Source organism: Coregonus lavaretus, assembly GCF_964263955.1.
Source record: "Coregonus lavaretus genome assembly, chromosome: 10".
Taxonomy (NCBI): Eukaryota; Metazoa; Chordata; class Actinopteri; order Salmoniformes; family Salmonidae; genus Coregonus; species Coregonus lavaretus.
Window position 1 is genome coordinate 12207906 of NC_139997.1, and position 18580 is coordinate 12226485.

Sequence of the window (18580 nt, forward strand, 5' to 3'; positions counted from 1 at the left end):
GTACAGGAATTGGAAGTAGCTGGAAGGATTTATTTTCTACTGACTACATGAGTATGTACTAGTCACTCTGAGGTCATGTTCTTTTGTTTCTGTCCATCGACTTACAGTAGAACTAGGACTTTGAATATGCTAAATGCTTAATTTAATGGGTAAGATAGTACCTGAACCACTGAGAACAGAAGCGTGAGGACTGGATCTCTGGCATGTTGAATGCTACAGTAGTGTAAACACTGAGCAGTGTTTTCCCTACAATTGTATAAGTGAGGTGGGCCCCCTTTACCTTGCTCTTTCCCTCTCATTGAAAAGAATAGGCTTCAAGTGATACTACTAAAGAGGCAATGGATGTTTATTTGGGCCTTTTCACCCCGCCTACAAAACAATCTAGCTAGGGGAAACACTGACTCTTGGAGAGCCACAGGGCTACATAAGTCTGGGTACTTGCCCCAGTTCTGTCTCCAAAAGAACTCCAGGGTCTTCTGACTGGCAAAGTGTTTCTTGACTGAGTAGTGCACCCTCTGGATGAGCATGTTGTCCAGGCCAGCTTGTTTCAACAGGTACGCCTGGGTAGGGGAGTGGCCAAATGGATCCACAGCCCAGCCCGTCTGGGGTTTCACTCCTAGCAGGGGAGATTAGAGGGAGAAGTCAGGTTCATGCAGAGGAGGTTGACAACAGTCCTCCTTTTTTTGAGGAAAAATTATAAACATTAAAAAACAATGAAACATGATGTAAAAATATCCTTGAAATAAACATCTGTTACACAGGTCATCCCATTGGCTTAATTAAAAAGTTCTCTCTCTCTCTCTCTCTCTCTCTCTCTCTCTCTCTCTCTCTCTCTCTCTCTCTCTCTCTCTCTCTCTCTCTCTCTCTCTCTCTCTCTCTCTCTCTCTCTCTCTCTCTCTCTCTCTCTCTCTCTCTCTCTCTCTCTCTCTCTCTCTCTCTCTCTCTCTCTCTCTCTCTCTCTCTCTCTCTCTCTCTCTCTCTCTCTCTCTCTCTCTCTCAATCCCCCCCTCTCTCTCTCTCAATCCCCCCCTCTCTCTCTCTCTCTCTCTCTCTCTCTCTCTCTCTCTCTCTCTCTCTCTGAATGCTGGGCTATGAAAAGCCAACTGACATTTACTCCTGAGGTGCTGACCTGTTGCACAATCTACAACCACTGTGATTATTATTTGACCTTGCTGGTCATCTATGAACATTTCAACGTCTTCAAGAACGATCAGGCCTTAATGGCCATGTACTCTTATAATCTCCACCCAGCACAGCCAGAAGAGGACTGGCCACCCCTCTGAGCCTGCTTTCTTTCTTGGTTTCCTCCTAGGGTCCTGCCTTTCTAGGGAGTTTTCTGCATTGCTTGCTGTTTAGAATTTAGGCTGGGTTTCTGTATAAGCATTTTGTGACATCTGCTGATGTAAAAAGGGCTTTATAAATAAATTTGATTTGAATTTATATATAAATCACAGTTAAAATCTCTGATGGTTAAAGTGTGCCAATCATTTTGAATCATGCAAAAATAACCAATATGTTGTGCTTGCCAACAAATGTCATTTTTATGATCTCCTTCCAGATAACAAACTCCTGATATATTATGCACTCACCCACATTTCTCTCCAACCATTGGTGTCCCTCCAATAGCTGGTCAATTAATGCAAAGTAATGCGAGTTGGCTTCATCAGGCATCACCCAGCCTCCCGTTGTTATCTCCAACTGGCCTTGCTCAATCAGACTAAACAACATAGAGGAAAATTATCAATCAGGCTCTCAGACAGTCAGCTCAGTCAATTACCGTTTCATAGCTCAAAGCCAAAATGAAAGAAAAAAAAGCTATACAAAAACCCTGCAGCTTTATGAATTTATGAGCTTATTTTTCCATACAGAATTGTAGGTAACACTTTACCGACAGGTATAATGCATATTAATTGTTTTAAAAAATACCAGATTCATGGATGTTATATGGTCAAGAACCTTATGACATGATAATAAGTAGGATTGCAAAATTCTAGTAACTTGTCCAAATTCCCCGGTTTTCCAGAAATACTGGTTGGAAGATTCCTGGAATTAAAAGGGAATCAGCAGGAATACAGAGAATCCTCAAACCAGGATTTCTGGAAAACAGGGGAATTTTGGGAGAGTTACCGGAATTTTGCCACCCTAATAATAAGACATTCTAAAGGTGTCATACATCTTAGGGTGTGTTTGTAAATTCACTCTGGAGTGCCAGAGTGCGCTCTGGGCGTTCATAAATTCAGAGCGTTATCAGATTGTACGTTTGTAAATTCTGAGCGTTTCGCTCTCGGAGCGTTCAGAGCACACACTGGACGCTCTGGTCGCGGAGTACGGTTGATCCGAGCGTTCTGACCTCACAACGGCAGTCAAGCACCCAAGCTAACTGGCTAAAGTTGGCTAGCTTGCTAGCTCCTTCCAGACACAAATGAGAGGACACCTCACTCTGACCATTTTACTCACCCTAGCAGAGCTGGTTAGGCTGTTTTCATGTTATCTAGAGTGACTGTAAATGTGCGGCTGGCAACAATTTAATTACGTTTTTTTGCAGACGTTTACTGACACCGGTCATGTTCAGCGGGTGTTGAGCGTTCGTAAATTCATCAGTTATTCTGCGCTCTGGCACACTCAGGCGAGAGTGCTTTGAAATCGGTGTAGATAGCCAGAGTGAATTTACGAACGCACCCTTAGCTGTACGAGACATCAACTCATGTGTGGCTGAGAAAGAAATCAGGGCCCTACTTATTGCGACAATAAGAACCATCTTCTCCTCTGTAGCGGTTGAATTATCTTACTCCCAAGTCCAAAGAGTAAAATCAACCACCTCAGGAGTTACTCCCATCTCTTGTTAGGACAGGAAACCTCTTGCCATGATTGTGATTCAGCATCTTTTCTCTGTTTGCCGAGCATATTTCAATTGCAGACTTCCCTAACGTATCCCTGGCGAGCCCCTATAATAAGAGTATGGAGCATCAAAACAAAGTAAAACGACTCAGCAATTTTCGTAACATCAAGTTGAAATTGCTCTTTATCTTCTCTCCTTGGAAATGTGATATTTCTCTGGCATCATTCAATCACCAGAAGGTTTCTTTCATTGTTCTATGATTGGACAGGTGGAAGTGGTGTGTAGTGTAGGTCTGTCCTGGTGTTGAAGAGTTGGAGTGGTGAAAGCAGGTGCCATCTTCACTGAGCAGATATCAACACTGCATCCTAACGAGGATGGATGGACGCGTCCCTTCTACAAACCAAAACACGCCGCTCAAAAACATGTTCCTTTCCAATTCTAAAAGTGTGTTCTAAAGAATTAATGAGGTCGTTTGTTTGAATTTCTCGAGCGATGCTTCTCCGTGTACTGTAACAGGGAACATTTTATCATTAAGCGCCAGACCTTCAATTTGCTGACATAAAATTAAAACCTGCAAAGAAAATAAGTTATTACATAAGCAACGACACTCTTCAAAAAAGAGTAAACACTGAATATTCTCCAAAAGAAGGAATGGATCTGGTTTGCTTTGAACTCCCTGCGCATCAAATCAATAGTGAATAAATATTAGTGTTAGATCTCCCTCCATCCTTCACCTTAAGGCTGTTTGCTTGTGCTCCTAATTAGAATTCTAACCTGCAGCTGAAATGTTTATTGCATTTCATACACAGTTTGTGTATAGAGAGGTGGAGGGGCTTCCCACCATAATGGCTGCCCGTCCTGTGTTTTCTCTTGACGCGTTGCGGTGCAGAATCAGGTTGCTGACCTACTCCCAACATGTTCTCCAGACCCTGAAGGGCAGGTTACTGCCTATAGCTGTTAACCGTGTGGTCGGTGTATCAAACTAAGCAGCTCATTCGCGAGACCCTGAATATTGTATTGAATTTGAAGAGATTAGTATGAAAATGTATGCACTAACTGTAAGTCGCTCTGGATAAGAGCGTCTGCTAAATGACAAATGTAATGTAAATGTAATGTGTATCCCCCAAGGCTAGCTGCTGAACCCTACCCGTCAGTAGCTCGTCGTGAGCATGGCCAATGCACACAGCATTTGCACACAGCATTTGTGACACCCTGCTTCTTGCTTTTGGGGCAGTTTTCTGAAGTGGTGGAACAAGCTCCCTCACGACGCCAGGACAGCGGAGTCACTCACCACCTTCCGGAGACACTTGAAACCCCACCTCTTTAAGGAATACCTGGGATAGTATAAAGTAATCCTTCTACCCCCCCCAAAAAAAGTGGTTATAATAATAATAATAATAAATAATATGCCATTTAGCAGACGCTTTTATCCAAAGCGACTTACAGTCATGCGTGCATACATTTTTGTGTATGGGTGGTCCCGGGGATCGAACCCACTACCTTGGCGTTACAAGCGCCGTGCTCTACCAGCTGAGCTACAGAGGACCACTGGCTATAAGGTGAATGCACCAATTTGTAAGTCGCTCTGGATAAGAGCGTCTGCTAAATGACGTAAATGTAAATGTAAGTGGAGAACCCTCTGAATCCCCCTCCATGTCACTTCCAGAGAAACCCCTGACTGACAACCATTACATCCCCAAGGGGACAAAGAGTGAGGCAGAGTGAGAGAGAACATGTGTTAACCTATGTGCCTCTCACAAACAACATTTATTTGATGACCTCAAGACCATTTGGAGTCAGTTTGGCTGGTTAAGGCAATTTAAACCAATTTACTCCTGTTACCAGGCAGAGTAAAGAATCGTTGTACTGTAAACTGGGATGCGCCCATTGATTTACCTGGACATATAACAACCGTTTTACGTTGTGGTGTTGTTGATTTAATTTATCTACATCTTCCCCACTTGGCACAGATGTCAGTTCAACATCTAGTTTTGATTTAGATTTGGTTGAGTTGTCAACTAACGTGAAATCAACAAAAAATATAACCATGTCATTGGATTTAGGTTAAAAGGTGGGTGAAAAAAATTGGAAATGCCCTGACGTTGATTACTTTTTTCAAATCCAATCAGTTTTCCACGTTCATTCAACGCCATCACTAGACTTGGGCGATATACCGTTTATACCGTATACCGGGGTATTTTGCCTCGCCGCGGCTGCAGGGCTGCATGCTATGCCACTTCTTATAACTATACACGGAGTGTACAAAATATTAGGAACACCTGCTCTTTCCATGACATAGACTGACCAGGTGAATCCAGGTGAAAGCTATGATCCCTTATTGATGTCACCTGTTAAATCCACTTAAATCAGTGTAGATGAAGGGGAGGGGACAGGTTAAATAAGGATTTTAAAGCTTTGAGACAATTGAGACCTGGATTGTGTATGTGTGCCATTTAGAAGATTTAAGTGCCTTTGAACAGTTTGAGTGTGTCAAGAACTGCAACGCTGCTGGGTTTTTCACGCTCAAGTTTCCTATGTATCAATAATGGTCCACTACCCAAATGACAACCATCTAACTTGACAAAACTGTGGGAAGCATTGGGGTCAACAGGAGCCAGCATCCCTGTGGAATGCTTTTGACACCTTGTAGTCCATGCCCTGATGAATTGAGGCTGTTCTGAGGGCAAAAAGGGAGCAACTCAATATTAGGAAGGTGTTCCTAATGTTTTGTACACTCAGTGTAAGTTAAGTATAACTGTAAGAAATCTAAGATGTGTCAAATAAATAATATCCGGCTCAGGGCTCCAGCTATGCATTTGGTTTGCTAACTTGCTAGCTAAGTGTCTAGATGTCAAGATCAAGCTTCTTGGTTACAGCAGAGACATTCAATCCCCTCCTGGATCAAGATCCCTGTTGCCTAAATTGTTTTGTGCATCAAAAAATCTTGTGTGCACTTCCAGTAATACCGTATACCCCGGTATGGTACAGAAACGGTATGACGGTATGAAAATCTGGATACCACCCAACCCTAGTTATCACATAGAATTTTGGGGTTGAAATGACGTGGAAACAACGTTGATTCGACCAGTTTTTGCAAAGTGGGTCACTTCTAATTTAATTACATTGTTTATAAACCCTATAAAACCGCTAGCCCTAAGCAAGGTTATGACCTTGTTTTAATTCAAATGGGAATAACAAAGGAGCTTCGGAATCTTATTGCAAATCCACTGAGGAATTAGATTCCACGTTACAGCAGCCAAACTATATCAACAATACAATAACATAATCCATAAGTGATTTGCTGCTCATATTCATTTCAGTATCACCTTGAAGCTAGAATGACAGAGACAGACAGACAGACTACCTCTTGACAGCATCTCTCTTCTGGTCGTCGATGTTGTCCCACCACTTGGAGAAGTAGGAGATCTCGGACCAGATCATTTTCCTGCGGCTGTCCTCGTGGAGTTTCACCACCATGTTGTTCAGGATGTGCTGGGTCTGGTCTCGGTAGTAGTCGTCAAACGTCTTCAGCCATCCTGAGAACGTACAAATGGACAAATATGACAAAGTGGTAGAGCATTCATTACAACTGTAGACTGTCTGTCTGTCTGCCATAGAGTCAATAAACTGAGTCAATAAAGCCATCATCATCAGGTGAATGAGCAGAACATGTGGTTCAATCAATATGCCACATCCATTGATTTCACAACATAATGTCATCATATTTCCAATGAAAATCAATGCATTCAAAAAAGTCTGAACATCGCATTGTTCTTTCCACTGCAAGATAAAATAGGATAAATAATTCAGTAGAAGGCACACAGGCATGAGTGCTTTTAAACTGTGCAAGGGCGTGAGTATTGTCATTAGCTACAGTATACAACTCTAAGGGAGAACCTGCCCAGTTAAACCAGAAACCCAGCTTGGGTTACTGAAGAATTACCCAATCTCAGGCACAGAGAATACACTGGCCTTGGCTGTTACCAGGCTGCAGATGCTACTACTGTGCTTACACGTGATGTGACAAACGCCCAGAACCATCAGTACTGACTACTCTTATTGCCTACACTAACGCCTTAGTCCCTAGAATTTCTAGTGAGGGACTACGCCTTTTAGTCACACTGCAATACAGCATTTAAATGCTGTGTTTCTGTGCAAAATATACTATTGAGGAAATTTATAGAAACAGGCTTCTTATGAGTCTGATCAATTGTTTTCTTTTTCTGATATATATATTTTCTACTGGTAACAGGACAAGACTTTCATCAATTGCTCTATGACATTTTGTCAATAAATATCAGGCCATTTGAAAGAAAGAGAGCAGAAAGAGCTTTTTTATAATGAGAGGTCACACTGATGGTCAAAACCGATAGGATAGGGCTCTTCCTCCATTGTTACAGTAGTGGTGCCACCCCACACACATCTTCATGTTGTATACTAGCAATAAGGCCCGAGGGGGTGTGGTATGTGGTATATGGCCAATATACCACGGCTAAGGGCTGTTCATAGGCACGACGCAACGTGGCCAAGCGCGCCTCCAACTGAAAGCGCGAACCACCGCATTTAACCATGGCAAGGTGACTGGGAATATGGCAGAATACAAACAGTGTAGCTACTCACTCCGAGTCACAATTCAACAGCTCAGACACGAGACATATGTGGCAGGGTCTACAGACAATCACGGACTACAAAAGGAAAATCAGCCACGTCGCCGACACCGACGTCTCGCTTCCAGACAAGCTAAACACCTTCTTCGCCCGCTTTGAGGATAACACAGTGCCACCGATGCGGCCCACTACCAAGGACTGTGGGCTCTCCTTCTCCGTGGTCGACATGAGTAAGACATTTCAAATAAAATCAAATTTATTTGCCACATGCACCGAATACAACATTACCGTGAAATGCTTACTTACAGCCCTTAACCAACAATGCATTTTTTTCTTACTAAAAAAGTAAAATAAAACAACAACAACAAAAAAGTGTTGAGAAAAAAAGAGCAGAAGTAAAATAAAATGACAGTAGGGAGGCTATATACAGGGGGGTACCGGTGCAGAGTCAATGTGCGGGGGCACCAGCTAGTTGAGGTAGTTGAGGTAATATGTACATGTGGGTAGAGTTAAAGTGACTATGCATAAATAATTAACAGAGTAGCAGCAGCATAAAAAGATGGGGTGGGGGTGCAAATAGTCCGGGTAGCCATGATTAGTTGTTCAGGAGTCTTATGGCTTGGGGGTAGAAGCTGTTGAGAAGCCTTTTGGACCTAGACTTGGCGCTCCGGTACCGCTTGCCGTGCGGTAGCAGAGAGAACAGTCTATGACTAGGGTGGCTGGAGTCTTTGACAATTTTGAGGGCCTTCCTCTGACACCGCCTGGTATAGAGGTCCTGGATGGCAGGAAGCTTGGCCCCAGTGATGTACTGGGCCATACGCACTACCCTCTGTAGTGCCTTGCGGTCGGAGGCCAAGCAGTTGCCATACCAGGCGGTGATGCAACCAGTCAGGATGCTCTCGATGGTTCAGCTGTAGAACTTTTTGAGGATCTGAGACCCACGCCAAATCTTTTCAGTCTCCTGAGGGGGAATAGGCTTTGTTGTGCCCTCTTCACGACTGTCTTGGTGTGTTTGGACCATGATAGTTCGTTGGTGATGTGGACACCAAGGAACTTGAAGCTCTCAACCTGTTCCACTACAGCCCCGTCGATGAGAATGGGGGCGTGCTCAGTCCTCTTTTTTTTCCCTGTAGTCCACAATCATCTCCTTTGTCTTGGTCACATTGAGGGAGAGGTTGTTATCCTGGCACCACACGGCCAGGTCTCTGACCTCCTCCCTATAGGCTGTCTCATCGTTGTTGGTGATCAGGCCTACCACTGTTGTGTCGTCAGCAAACTTAATGATGGTGTTGGAGTCGTGCCTAGCCATGCAGTCATGGGTGAACAGGGAGTACAGGAGGGGACTGAGCACGCACCCCTGAGGGGCCCCTGTGTTGAGGATCAGCGTGGCAGATGTGTTGTTACCTACCCTTACCACCTGAGGGCGGCCCGTCAGGAAGTCCAGGATCCAGTTGCAGAGGGAGGTGTTTAGTCCCAGGATCCTTAGCTTAGTGATGAGCTTTGAGGGCACTATGGTGTTGAACGCTGAGCTGTAGTCAATGAATAGCATTCTCACGTAGGTGTTCCTCTTGTCCATGTGGGAAAGGGAAGTGTGGAGTGCAATAGAGATTGCATCATCTGTGGATCTGTTGGGGCGGTATGCAAATTGGAGTGGGTCTAGGGAATCTGGGATAATGGTGTTGATGACCAGCCTTTCAAAGCACTTCATGGCTACAGACGTCAGTGCTACGGGTCGGTCGACATTTAGGCAGGTTATCTTATTGTCCTTGGGCACGGGGACTATGGTGGTCTGCTTGAAACATGTTGGTATTACAGACTCAGTCAGGGACATGTTGAAAATGTCGGTGAAGACACTTGCCAGTTGGTCAGCACATGCTCGGAGTACACATCCTGGTAATCCGTCTGGCCCTGCGGCCTTGTGAATGTTGACCTGCTTAAAAGTCTTACTCACATCGGCTACGGAGAGCGTGATCACATAGTCATCCGGAACAGCTGGTGCTCTCATGCATGCTTCAGTGTTGCTTGCCTCGAAGCGAGCATAGAAGTGGTTTAGCTCGTCTGGTAGGCTTGTGTCACTGGGCAGCTCGCGTCTGTGCTTCCCTTTGTAGTCTGTAATAGTTTTCAAGCCCTGCCACATCCGACGAGCGTCAGAGCCGGTGTAGTACGATTCAATCTTAGTCCTGTATTGACTCTTTGCCTGTTTGATGGTTCGTCGGAGGGCATAGCGGGATTTCTTATAAGCGTCCGGGTTAGAGTCCCGCTCCTTGAAAGCGGCAGCTCTACCCTTTAGCTCAGTGCGGATGTTGCCTGTAATCCATGGCTTCTGGTTGGGGTATGTATGTACGGTCACTGCATGTTAAAACCCGCAAGGCTGCCGGCCCAGACGGTATCCCTTGCCGCATCCTCAGAGCATGCGCAGACCAGCTGGCTGGTGTGTTTACGGACATATTCAATCTCTCCCTATCCAGTCTGCTGTCCCCACATGCTTCAAGATGGCCACCATTGTTCCTGTACCCAAGAAAGCAAAAGTAACTGAACTAAATTACTATCGCCCCGTAGCACTCACCTCTGTCATCATGAAGTGCTTTGAGAGGCTAGTTAAGGATCATATCACCTCCACCTTACCTGTCATCCTAGACCCACTTCAATTTGCTTACCGCCTCAATAGATCCACAGACGATGCAATAGCCATCACACTGCATACTGCCCTATCCCATCTGGACAAGAGGAATACCTATGTAAGAATGCTGTTCATTGACTATAGCTCAGCATTCAACACCATAGTACCCTCCAAGCTCATCATTAAGCTTGAGGCCCTGGGTCTGAACCCCGCCCTGTGCAACTGGATCCTGGACTTCCTGACGGGCCGCCCCCAGGTGGTGAAGGTAGGAAACAACATCTCCACTTCGCTGATTCTCAACACTGGGGCCCCACAAGCATGTGTGCTCAGCCCCCCCCTGTATTCCCTGTTCACCCATGACTGCGTGGCCAAGCACGCCCTCCAACTCAATCATCAAGTTTGCAGACGACACAACAGTAGTAGGCTTGATTACCAACAATGACGAGACAGCCTACAGGGAGGAGGTGAGGGCTCTGGGAGTGTGGTGCCAGGAAAATAACCTCTCACTCAACGTCAACAACACGAAGGAGATGATTGTGGACTTCAGGAAACAGCAGAGGGTGCACCCCCCTATCCACATCGATGGGACCGCAGTGGAGAAGGTGGAAAGCTTCAAGATCCTTGGCGTACACATCACTGACAAACTGAAATGGTCCACCCACGCAGACAGTGTGGTGAAGAAGGCACAACAGAGCCTCTTCAACCTCAGGAGGCTGAAGAAATTTGTCTTGGCACCTAAAACCCTCACAAACTTTTACAGATGCACAATTGAGAGCATCCTGTCGGGCTGTATCACCGCCTGGTACGGCAACTGCACCGCCCGCAACGGCAGGGCTCTCCAAAGGGTGGTGTGGTCTGCTGAACGCATTACCAGGGGCAAACTCCCGCCCTCAAGGACACCTACAGCACCCGATGTCACAGGAAGGCCAAAAAGATCATCAAGGACATCAACCACCCGAGCCACTGCCTGTTCACCCCGCTATCATCCAGAAGGTGAGGTCAGTACATGTGCATCAAAGCTGGGACCGAGAGAATGAAAAACAGCTTCTATCTCAAGGCCATCAGACTGTTAAATAACCATCACTAGCACATTAGAGGCTGCTGCTGCCTATATAAATCACTGGCCACTTGAAATGGAACACTAGTCACTTTAATAATGTTTACATATCTTGCATTACTCATCTCATATGTATATACTGTATTCTATAATATTCTACTGTATCTTAGTCCATGCCGCTCTGTCATTGCTTATATATATATATATATATATATATATATATATATATATATATATATATATATACGCTACCATTCAAAAGTTTGGGGTCACTTAGAAATGTCCTTGTTTTTGTCCATTAAAATAACATCAAATTGATCAGAAATACAGTGTAGACATTGTTAATGTTGTAAATGGCTATTGTAGCTGGAAACAGCTGATTTTTAATGGAATATCTACATAGGCGTACAGAGGCCCATTATCAGCAACCATCAGTCCTGTGTTCCAATGGCACGTTGTGTTTGCTAATCCAAGTTTATCATTTTAAAAGGCTAATTGATCATTAGAATCTCAGACTGCCCATCTTAATCTTTTCTTTTTATTGGCCAGTCTGAGATATGGCTTTTTCTTTGTAACTCTGCCTAGAAGGTCAGCATCCCAGAATCGCCTCTTCACTGTTGACGTTGAGACTGGTGTTTTGCGGGTACTATTTAATGAAGCTGCCAGTTGAGGACCTGTGAGGCGTCTGTTTCTCAAACTAGACACTCTAATGTATTTGTCCTCTTGCTCAGTTGTGCACCGGGGCCTCCCACTCCTCTTTCTATTCTGGTTAGAGCCAGTTTGCGCTGTTCTGTGAAGGGAGTAGTACACAGCGTTGTACGAGATCTTCAGTTTCTTGGCAATTTCTCGCATGGAATAGCCTTCATTTCTCAGAACAAGAATAGACTGACAAGTTTCAGAAGAAAGTTATTTGTTTCTGGCCATTTTGAGCCTGTAATCGAACCCACAATTGCTGACGCTCTAGATACTCAACTAGTCTCAAGAAGGCCTTTTTATTGCTTCTTTAAATCAGCATAACAGTTTTCAGCTGTGCTAACATAGTTGCAAAAGGGTTTTCTAATGATCAATTGGCCTTTTCAAATTATAAACTTGGATTAGAAAACACAACGTGCCATTGGAATACAGGACTGATGGTTGCTGATAATGGGCCTCTGTACTCCTATGTAGATATTGTGTTAAAAATCTGCCATTTCCAGCTACAATAGCCATTTACAACATTAACAATGTCTACACTGTATTTCTGATCAATTTGATGTTATTTTAATGGACCAAAAAAATGCTTTTCTTTCGAAAACAAGGACATTTCTAAGTGACCCCAAACTTATGAAGGGTAGTGTATATTCTTAAATTCCATTCCTTACTTAGATTTGTGTGTATTGGTTATATGTTGTGAAATTGTTAGATATTACTTGTTAGATATTACTGCACTGTCGGAGCTAGAAGCGCATGCATTTTCGCTACAGCCGCAATAACATCTGCTAAACACGTGCATGTGACAAATAACATTTGATTTGATATACCACATTTACATTTTAGGCATTTAGCAGACGCTCTTATCCAGAGCAACTTACAGTTAGTGAGTGCATACATTTTTCATACTGGCCCCCCTTGGGAAACGAACCCACAACCCTGGCGTTGCAAGTGCCATGCTCTACCAATTGAGGTACAGGGGACTGTCAGCGAATCAGCATTCAGGGCTCGAACCCCCCAGTTTATAATGTGGTATAGACAGGTTGGTTGTTTAGCAACAAAACAGACATGTGCGCAACTATGGGGCAAAACAGACTGGGTTGGCTTAGATTGTTGACAACATGTAAACTATATTTTGTCTCCAATATTTATTGAAAACATAAATACATTTGCACAATGAGCACTTGTTGTCTCTCAAATACATCATCTAATTTGTTGGTTAGCTAGCTAGCGAATTGTAGCCATATTAGCATAAATGTCAATCAAAACCCCTCAAAACAAGACATGGTATCAAGAACAAGATACAATTAGCTGAAATGAGCAACCTACGATTCCCCACATGGCAGTTTCTTGTCATTGTTGCTAGCTATCTGGCCATCCAGAATCATAACAACACACGGCCTTCTGCCCCATTGAAGCGTGTGCATCGTTTTCGTGACGTTGTCAGCTAACCCGTCTATAATGCTTGTCTTTATGTTGTGTACTGTGGTATAATGCTTGTTCCCTTGACAGACTATGAAACACAATTAACCCAGGAAGGAGCGAAATTTGAATCCTGACTCTGCTGTGGAGCGGCCTACGCTTTGCTTCCTGTCTGCACAAGGTGTGACTGCATTAAGTAGAGAAAACAAAGCATTGAAGAAGTCACAGAAGAATGTCCAGTGTTTCCAGGTTAGCTTTAAAGGGACAATACACTCCAAAATAAACATTGCAAAATTGTTTTCAAACCTCTAAAGTAGTCTTGTGTAAATCCATGTCCCACGCATTCGATTGTGAAGAACTACAACCTGATTTACGAGTGTAACGTCCCTTTAATGCTCAGAAGTAGTGCACTGCTTACCAGGATCATTGTGTGAGTGGGGCACAACAAATACTTGTAGTGGCTCACTGTCCCATTCATTCTCCTGGTAGGTGATATCAAAGCCTTGTTTCCACACTCCCCCATCAGCGTTGTCAAAGGTCAGGAGGTCATACACATCTAGCAACTGAAAAATAAACAACAACAAAAAACAATGAGTGGGATATTCTTGAGGTACCATGAAGAAGACTAACATACACTGAAGTATATCTAACCTGTTTATTGTCAACAATGTATTATTAGGAGTATTAAGAGTATTGCACATTACACTGTGACACTACGGGGGCAATGCGTGGCTTAGTTGGTAGAGCAAGGCACTTGCAATGCCAAGGTTGTGGGTTCAATTCCCACGGGGGACCAGTATGAAAAATGGATGCACTCACGACTGTATGTCGCTCTGGATAAGAGCGTCTGCTAAATGACTAAAATGTATGGTTTGCAGCAAAGCCTCACTTTATTAGGCTATGTACTCTAGAACTGTTTACGGAAGTTTCATGTATTTGGTTCCGATTCAGTTTTGTGTTTACTTTAAGTCACAGTGGCGGTTAAAGTGTCTAATCCACCACAGAGAAAATAAAGAAAACAAGAAAGAAAGCAGTGCATCTGTTCCTGGAATTCTGTGTAGGATAACAGTCATATCAGCAGGTCAGAAGAATGCAAATGAGAGATGGAACTTCTAACACAAATCGAGACCGCTTGGGGGTTTCTTTGGGACTCACGCCAACTTAAATATCTCTCTTTGTCTATTGGCCAAATAAAATGATGGACTGAATGGAATGTGATACAGAGAGGACAAGATGACAGAATGTCTGCTCTATGGTACAAAAGCCACTGACTAAAGCCATGATTTTAATAAAAGGAATATAAATCATAGAAATGAGCTTGTTATCATGATTGGTGTCAAGAACAAATATGATGAGATATACTGTATATCAGGGTTCCCCAACTAGCGGCCCGCGGATGGTTTTATTTGTCCCCCCAAGTCTTCGGAGCAACAAAAAAAGTATATATATTTTGTATTATTCTTTTGGGGAATTTTCATTGTTGGACATAAAAGACTGTAAAAACACCAGGAAATCAGCTCCAAGTGAGTTTAATTAACGAAATCTGTTCCCAAGTATTCCCACACATAGAGAGACACGTGATCGTACACAAATGTAAGCAAGGTTTGAAATGATTATCTTTTAGTCAAACATTATATCTGTTTGGGCTCTTGCGGTCAATTTGCAGTATACAAATTATTTGTAATTTTGTTCCGGCCCCCCGACCAGCCGCTCATTAAAAAATCGGCCCGCGGCTGAATCTAGTTGATGATCCCTGCTGTATATACAGACATATTGTGGCTGGGAGGCTGTCTCATTCTGTATATTTAAGCACAGGAGTGATAGGTTTCTTTTCGATCCGTAACATTCTTGCATATAGAGTGACTTAACTGTACCTAAAAGGTATTAACTCTATCTAAAGAAACCGGTCTTTCAAGTCAAACCGCAGTCTCATCCTTTTACATTTCCAACATATACAACCAGATACATTTCTGATGAGCTGGCATTCAATATCTCACCTGACTTGATGGACAACTGGAAAGGAAAAGGATAGTCCAACCAGACCAGATAATATAACCAAAACCCATTCAGATTACACCTTTTTGAATTAATTCCAGCTGTATACTAATGCATTACGCGTTCTGTGTGCTCATGATATTAATTTCAAAAATATTCAATAACATATTCATGGTACATAGTATAATGGTAGTGTAATGGTTTTTACATTTGTCCTTCATTTCAACACCATAACCACGACACATTGTAATAAGTATCTTCCCTATGGCTATTACAAGGCTTCATATTTCACACTAGGAGCAATTCAGCATGGAAGGTTGGCATCATGGTAATGAGGTCATGATGGTGTCTCTTTGTATAATGATGTAGCTTATTAAAAGAGGTGAAATTCAGAGTTAAATAAAAATAAACACTGGCTGTTAACTTTGTGCATGGAGGTTTGTTCACTTCAAACTTTCCCTGGAGTATGTTGAACAGATCCGATCGTAGTTCAATCCTACAACAATGTCGCTACACAAATACCTGAACTGTTTGTTTCTCATTGTATCCACCTTATAAAACTCTTACCTGCACCCCATCTGCTGGCTTGGAGAACTCCCTTGCTGCAAACTGACAGTCTTGGGAGTCAATATGGAGGACCAGTGAAGGCGAAGCCAGAAGTTCTAGGTAGGGCCCTTGGCTCATGTTCCCGCCGTCAGGACCCCCTCGGCCATCCTTGACCGACTCCTTCAGGTTGATCACAGAGTCCCTGATGTTGGCTATGATCTCATTGTTCTCTGACAGTAGTCTCTCCAAGCTGTCAATCTTATCCTGGAGGATGGACAACTGGCCCTGATGAAGGAGAAGCAGGGACGGAGGAGAACACATTTACTGGCTTTATACAATATAGTATGCATATAATTATGCAATAAATATTTATAAATTAGTTATAATGAGTCTATTAATATGTTAATTGACTGTCAATAAACTAGCTGTAAACCCTTTATAAAAGTAACCGTATTGTAGTGTTACCAAAATGAGGACCTATGTCATCCATGGTGACAAATCCAAAGTGTCAATGCATTTAGGGTTAATTTTTAAGACCTCAAGGAAAGGAAGTGGAAATGACGAATATATAGAAAACAAGAGGTCAGTAACCTTCTTGTTGCACAAACATGACCACTTTGACCAGTTTCCACTTAGTCTCGGAAATCCCAGACCTTGGGCAACAGCACTGGGTGAATAATAGTTGTATAATAATATAGGTGTGTGCTGGAACATTGTGGGAGGCTACCTGTCTGCTTAGGAAGACTAGTTTTCACTCATTCCGGAATGGAATTATGCAACATACAACCCTGCCCACGATCTAGATCTCAATGTGCAAATGAACACTGGAGTTTTCAGGAAGTCATACACAATTAGGTTCATTGGAACCATGTCTGTTGCAAGACGATAACTCTATCATGTAACACAAAGACGGTATGTAGCCTACTGTACAGGCTACAGTTGAAAATGTGTTTACATTGTCTGGAACGTTGAATAGGCCTACATTGTAACGTTAAAACATTGTAGGCTAATTAGTAAGCCTACAGCAGCCAGTTCTCTATGTGGTTAGCTACACAACATAGGATATTGAGGAAATGGGCTACTTTACAAAGTCATTAATATTTGTGCAACCATGTAAAAACAACGTTCCACTCAAGTTATACGCTACGATATTACACATGCATGTCTGATCTAGACTGCAAAAAGTGAGAAAATAAGTAGCCTATCTGAACCAAACAGCCAACGAAATGAAAAACTTACATTTTGCAATCTATCCCCACCATTGTTTGGACTTTTGGTATGGTCTAATTGCAGGTGATCCAGCATCAGGTACAATGAGAAGATGACAACACAGAATATGGCACTTCCATAAACAGTGAATTGCCGACTTATCTTCATCATTATTTACGATCGATTTAACCTATAGTTATGTAGATCACCCTCAGGGAATGGTCGATATCTTGACTCTGTGGTGAGGATCAGAAAAATCTCATGCTATTCCAAAAAAATATAGTTACAAATTCTTCTTTAGTGTGTTGCCACGGAACTAACATAATTGTCCACATTCACTCCTTCTATGAACAATCAGCTTTAAAAAGCTGGGTCTGGAACCGAAAGGTAGCCTGAATCATGGCTGGACCCACAGACTGAAAGAGTTGTGATTCAGCAGATCGTGTTGGCCAGTGCCGACGACCCCGTCTTCTTCCAGCATTTGTCTTCTGTTAAAATTAAGTAAGGAAGTGAAAAGCATAGGTATGAACGTGCGCCGCCTACCGACTCACAACTTTTTTCATTTGGGATCCACAGGTAAAGTCGTGGATACGTTTTTAGTCCAGCGCACAATGCGTAGGGAACGTTTCCAATTCCATATTTTTTGCATTCATTGCCCTTTCTAGTTCCTATCCTATTCAGCTATTGCATCTTCCAGACATTCGTCTCCACTCCAATCATTCATTGGTGTTGCGAAAACTTGGCCATTAACTCCAGAAAGCACTCATTTAGAGACCGTGTGAAAACAGCTGCATGGACATGTTCAGCACCCGCTCCTGATGTTTAAAGGCTCTCCAAGTGCCAGCTTTACTACCTGATCTCGTTCGTATTTTCAACATTTGGAATTCAAAAAGAGAGAAAGTGTTCCAGATGTGACGCCATTTCATTGGAAAAGTCAGAAGCGTTTGTGGAAATGAACAAGCTCCATGTACCGTCAAATGTTAATTCCTTACTCCCTCATGATTATAATATTAGAGGCAAACAAGTTGAAAACGCCACAAATTTAAGTCAGCATTTATGGATTGAGAGAAGCGAACGCGCAATTAATATTTTCTTAGCGTTACCAGTTTCCTTTGTGAATGTAATCTCACAATTGAGAAGCGTCTCCCCTTCTTTCTCCAGGCCACGGTCAATAGTAGTGGGGTATGGATGGGAGCACAGAAACTTGTATACGCCTCCTCTGACATCATTTGGTGACGAGAAATATGCCATAATTTGTATAAAATCTAACAGGCAAAAAATATATATAAATGAATGGGTTAGTTCGGAGAGTGAATTATCATCTGTTTATTGTCTATTAGTGTGACGAGGTGTGAAGGAAGGAGTCAGGCGCAGGAGGTAAAATACCGAAGTCCAGAGTTTATTCCGTTTACATAAATCAAACGCTCCTAGCGTCAAAACGAAACTAACAAGGGAAAACATCCACCTTGGCATAAACACTAAGAATAGTAGCTCAACCGCGCTACACACTCTCACAACAAACAATCACTCACAAAGAGAAGGGGAACAGAGGGAACACTTATACACATACTAATAAGGGGACTGAGCACCAGGTG

The 18580-nt window shown here is 43.0% G+C and overlaps 1 protein-coding gene across 3 annotated transcripts in view; it reads right to left on the reverse strand.

Annotated features, from left to right (window-relative positions):
- The window catches only part of LOC311136540 (alpha-mannosidase 2-like), a 57760-nt gene extending 40285 nt beyond the window's left edge, over nt 1-17475 (reverse strand). For 2 of the 3 annotated variants that reach the window (XM_084170705.1, XM_084170704.1), the window contains exons 1-6: nt 17016-17475; nt 15798-16061; nt 13654-13798; nt 6204-6375; nt 1590-1717; nt 443-616 (exon numbers count right to left, since the gene is read on the reverse strand). In XM_084170705.1, the coding sequence (XP_084026831.1) occupies nt 443-616; nt 1590-1717; nt 6204-6375; nt 13654-13798; nt 15798-16061; nt 17016-17156 (1024 nt within the window). In that variant the 5' untranslated portion in view covers nt 17157-17475. The remainder of the gene's footprint in view (nt 1-442; nt 617-1589; nt 1718-6203; nt 6376-13653; nt 13799-15797; nt 16062-17015) is intronic. The other variant, XM_084170706.1, reaches the window with a different exon arrangement.
- Between the last annotated feature and the right edge of the window lie 1105 nt (nt 17476-18580).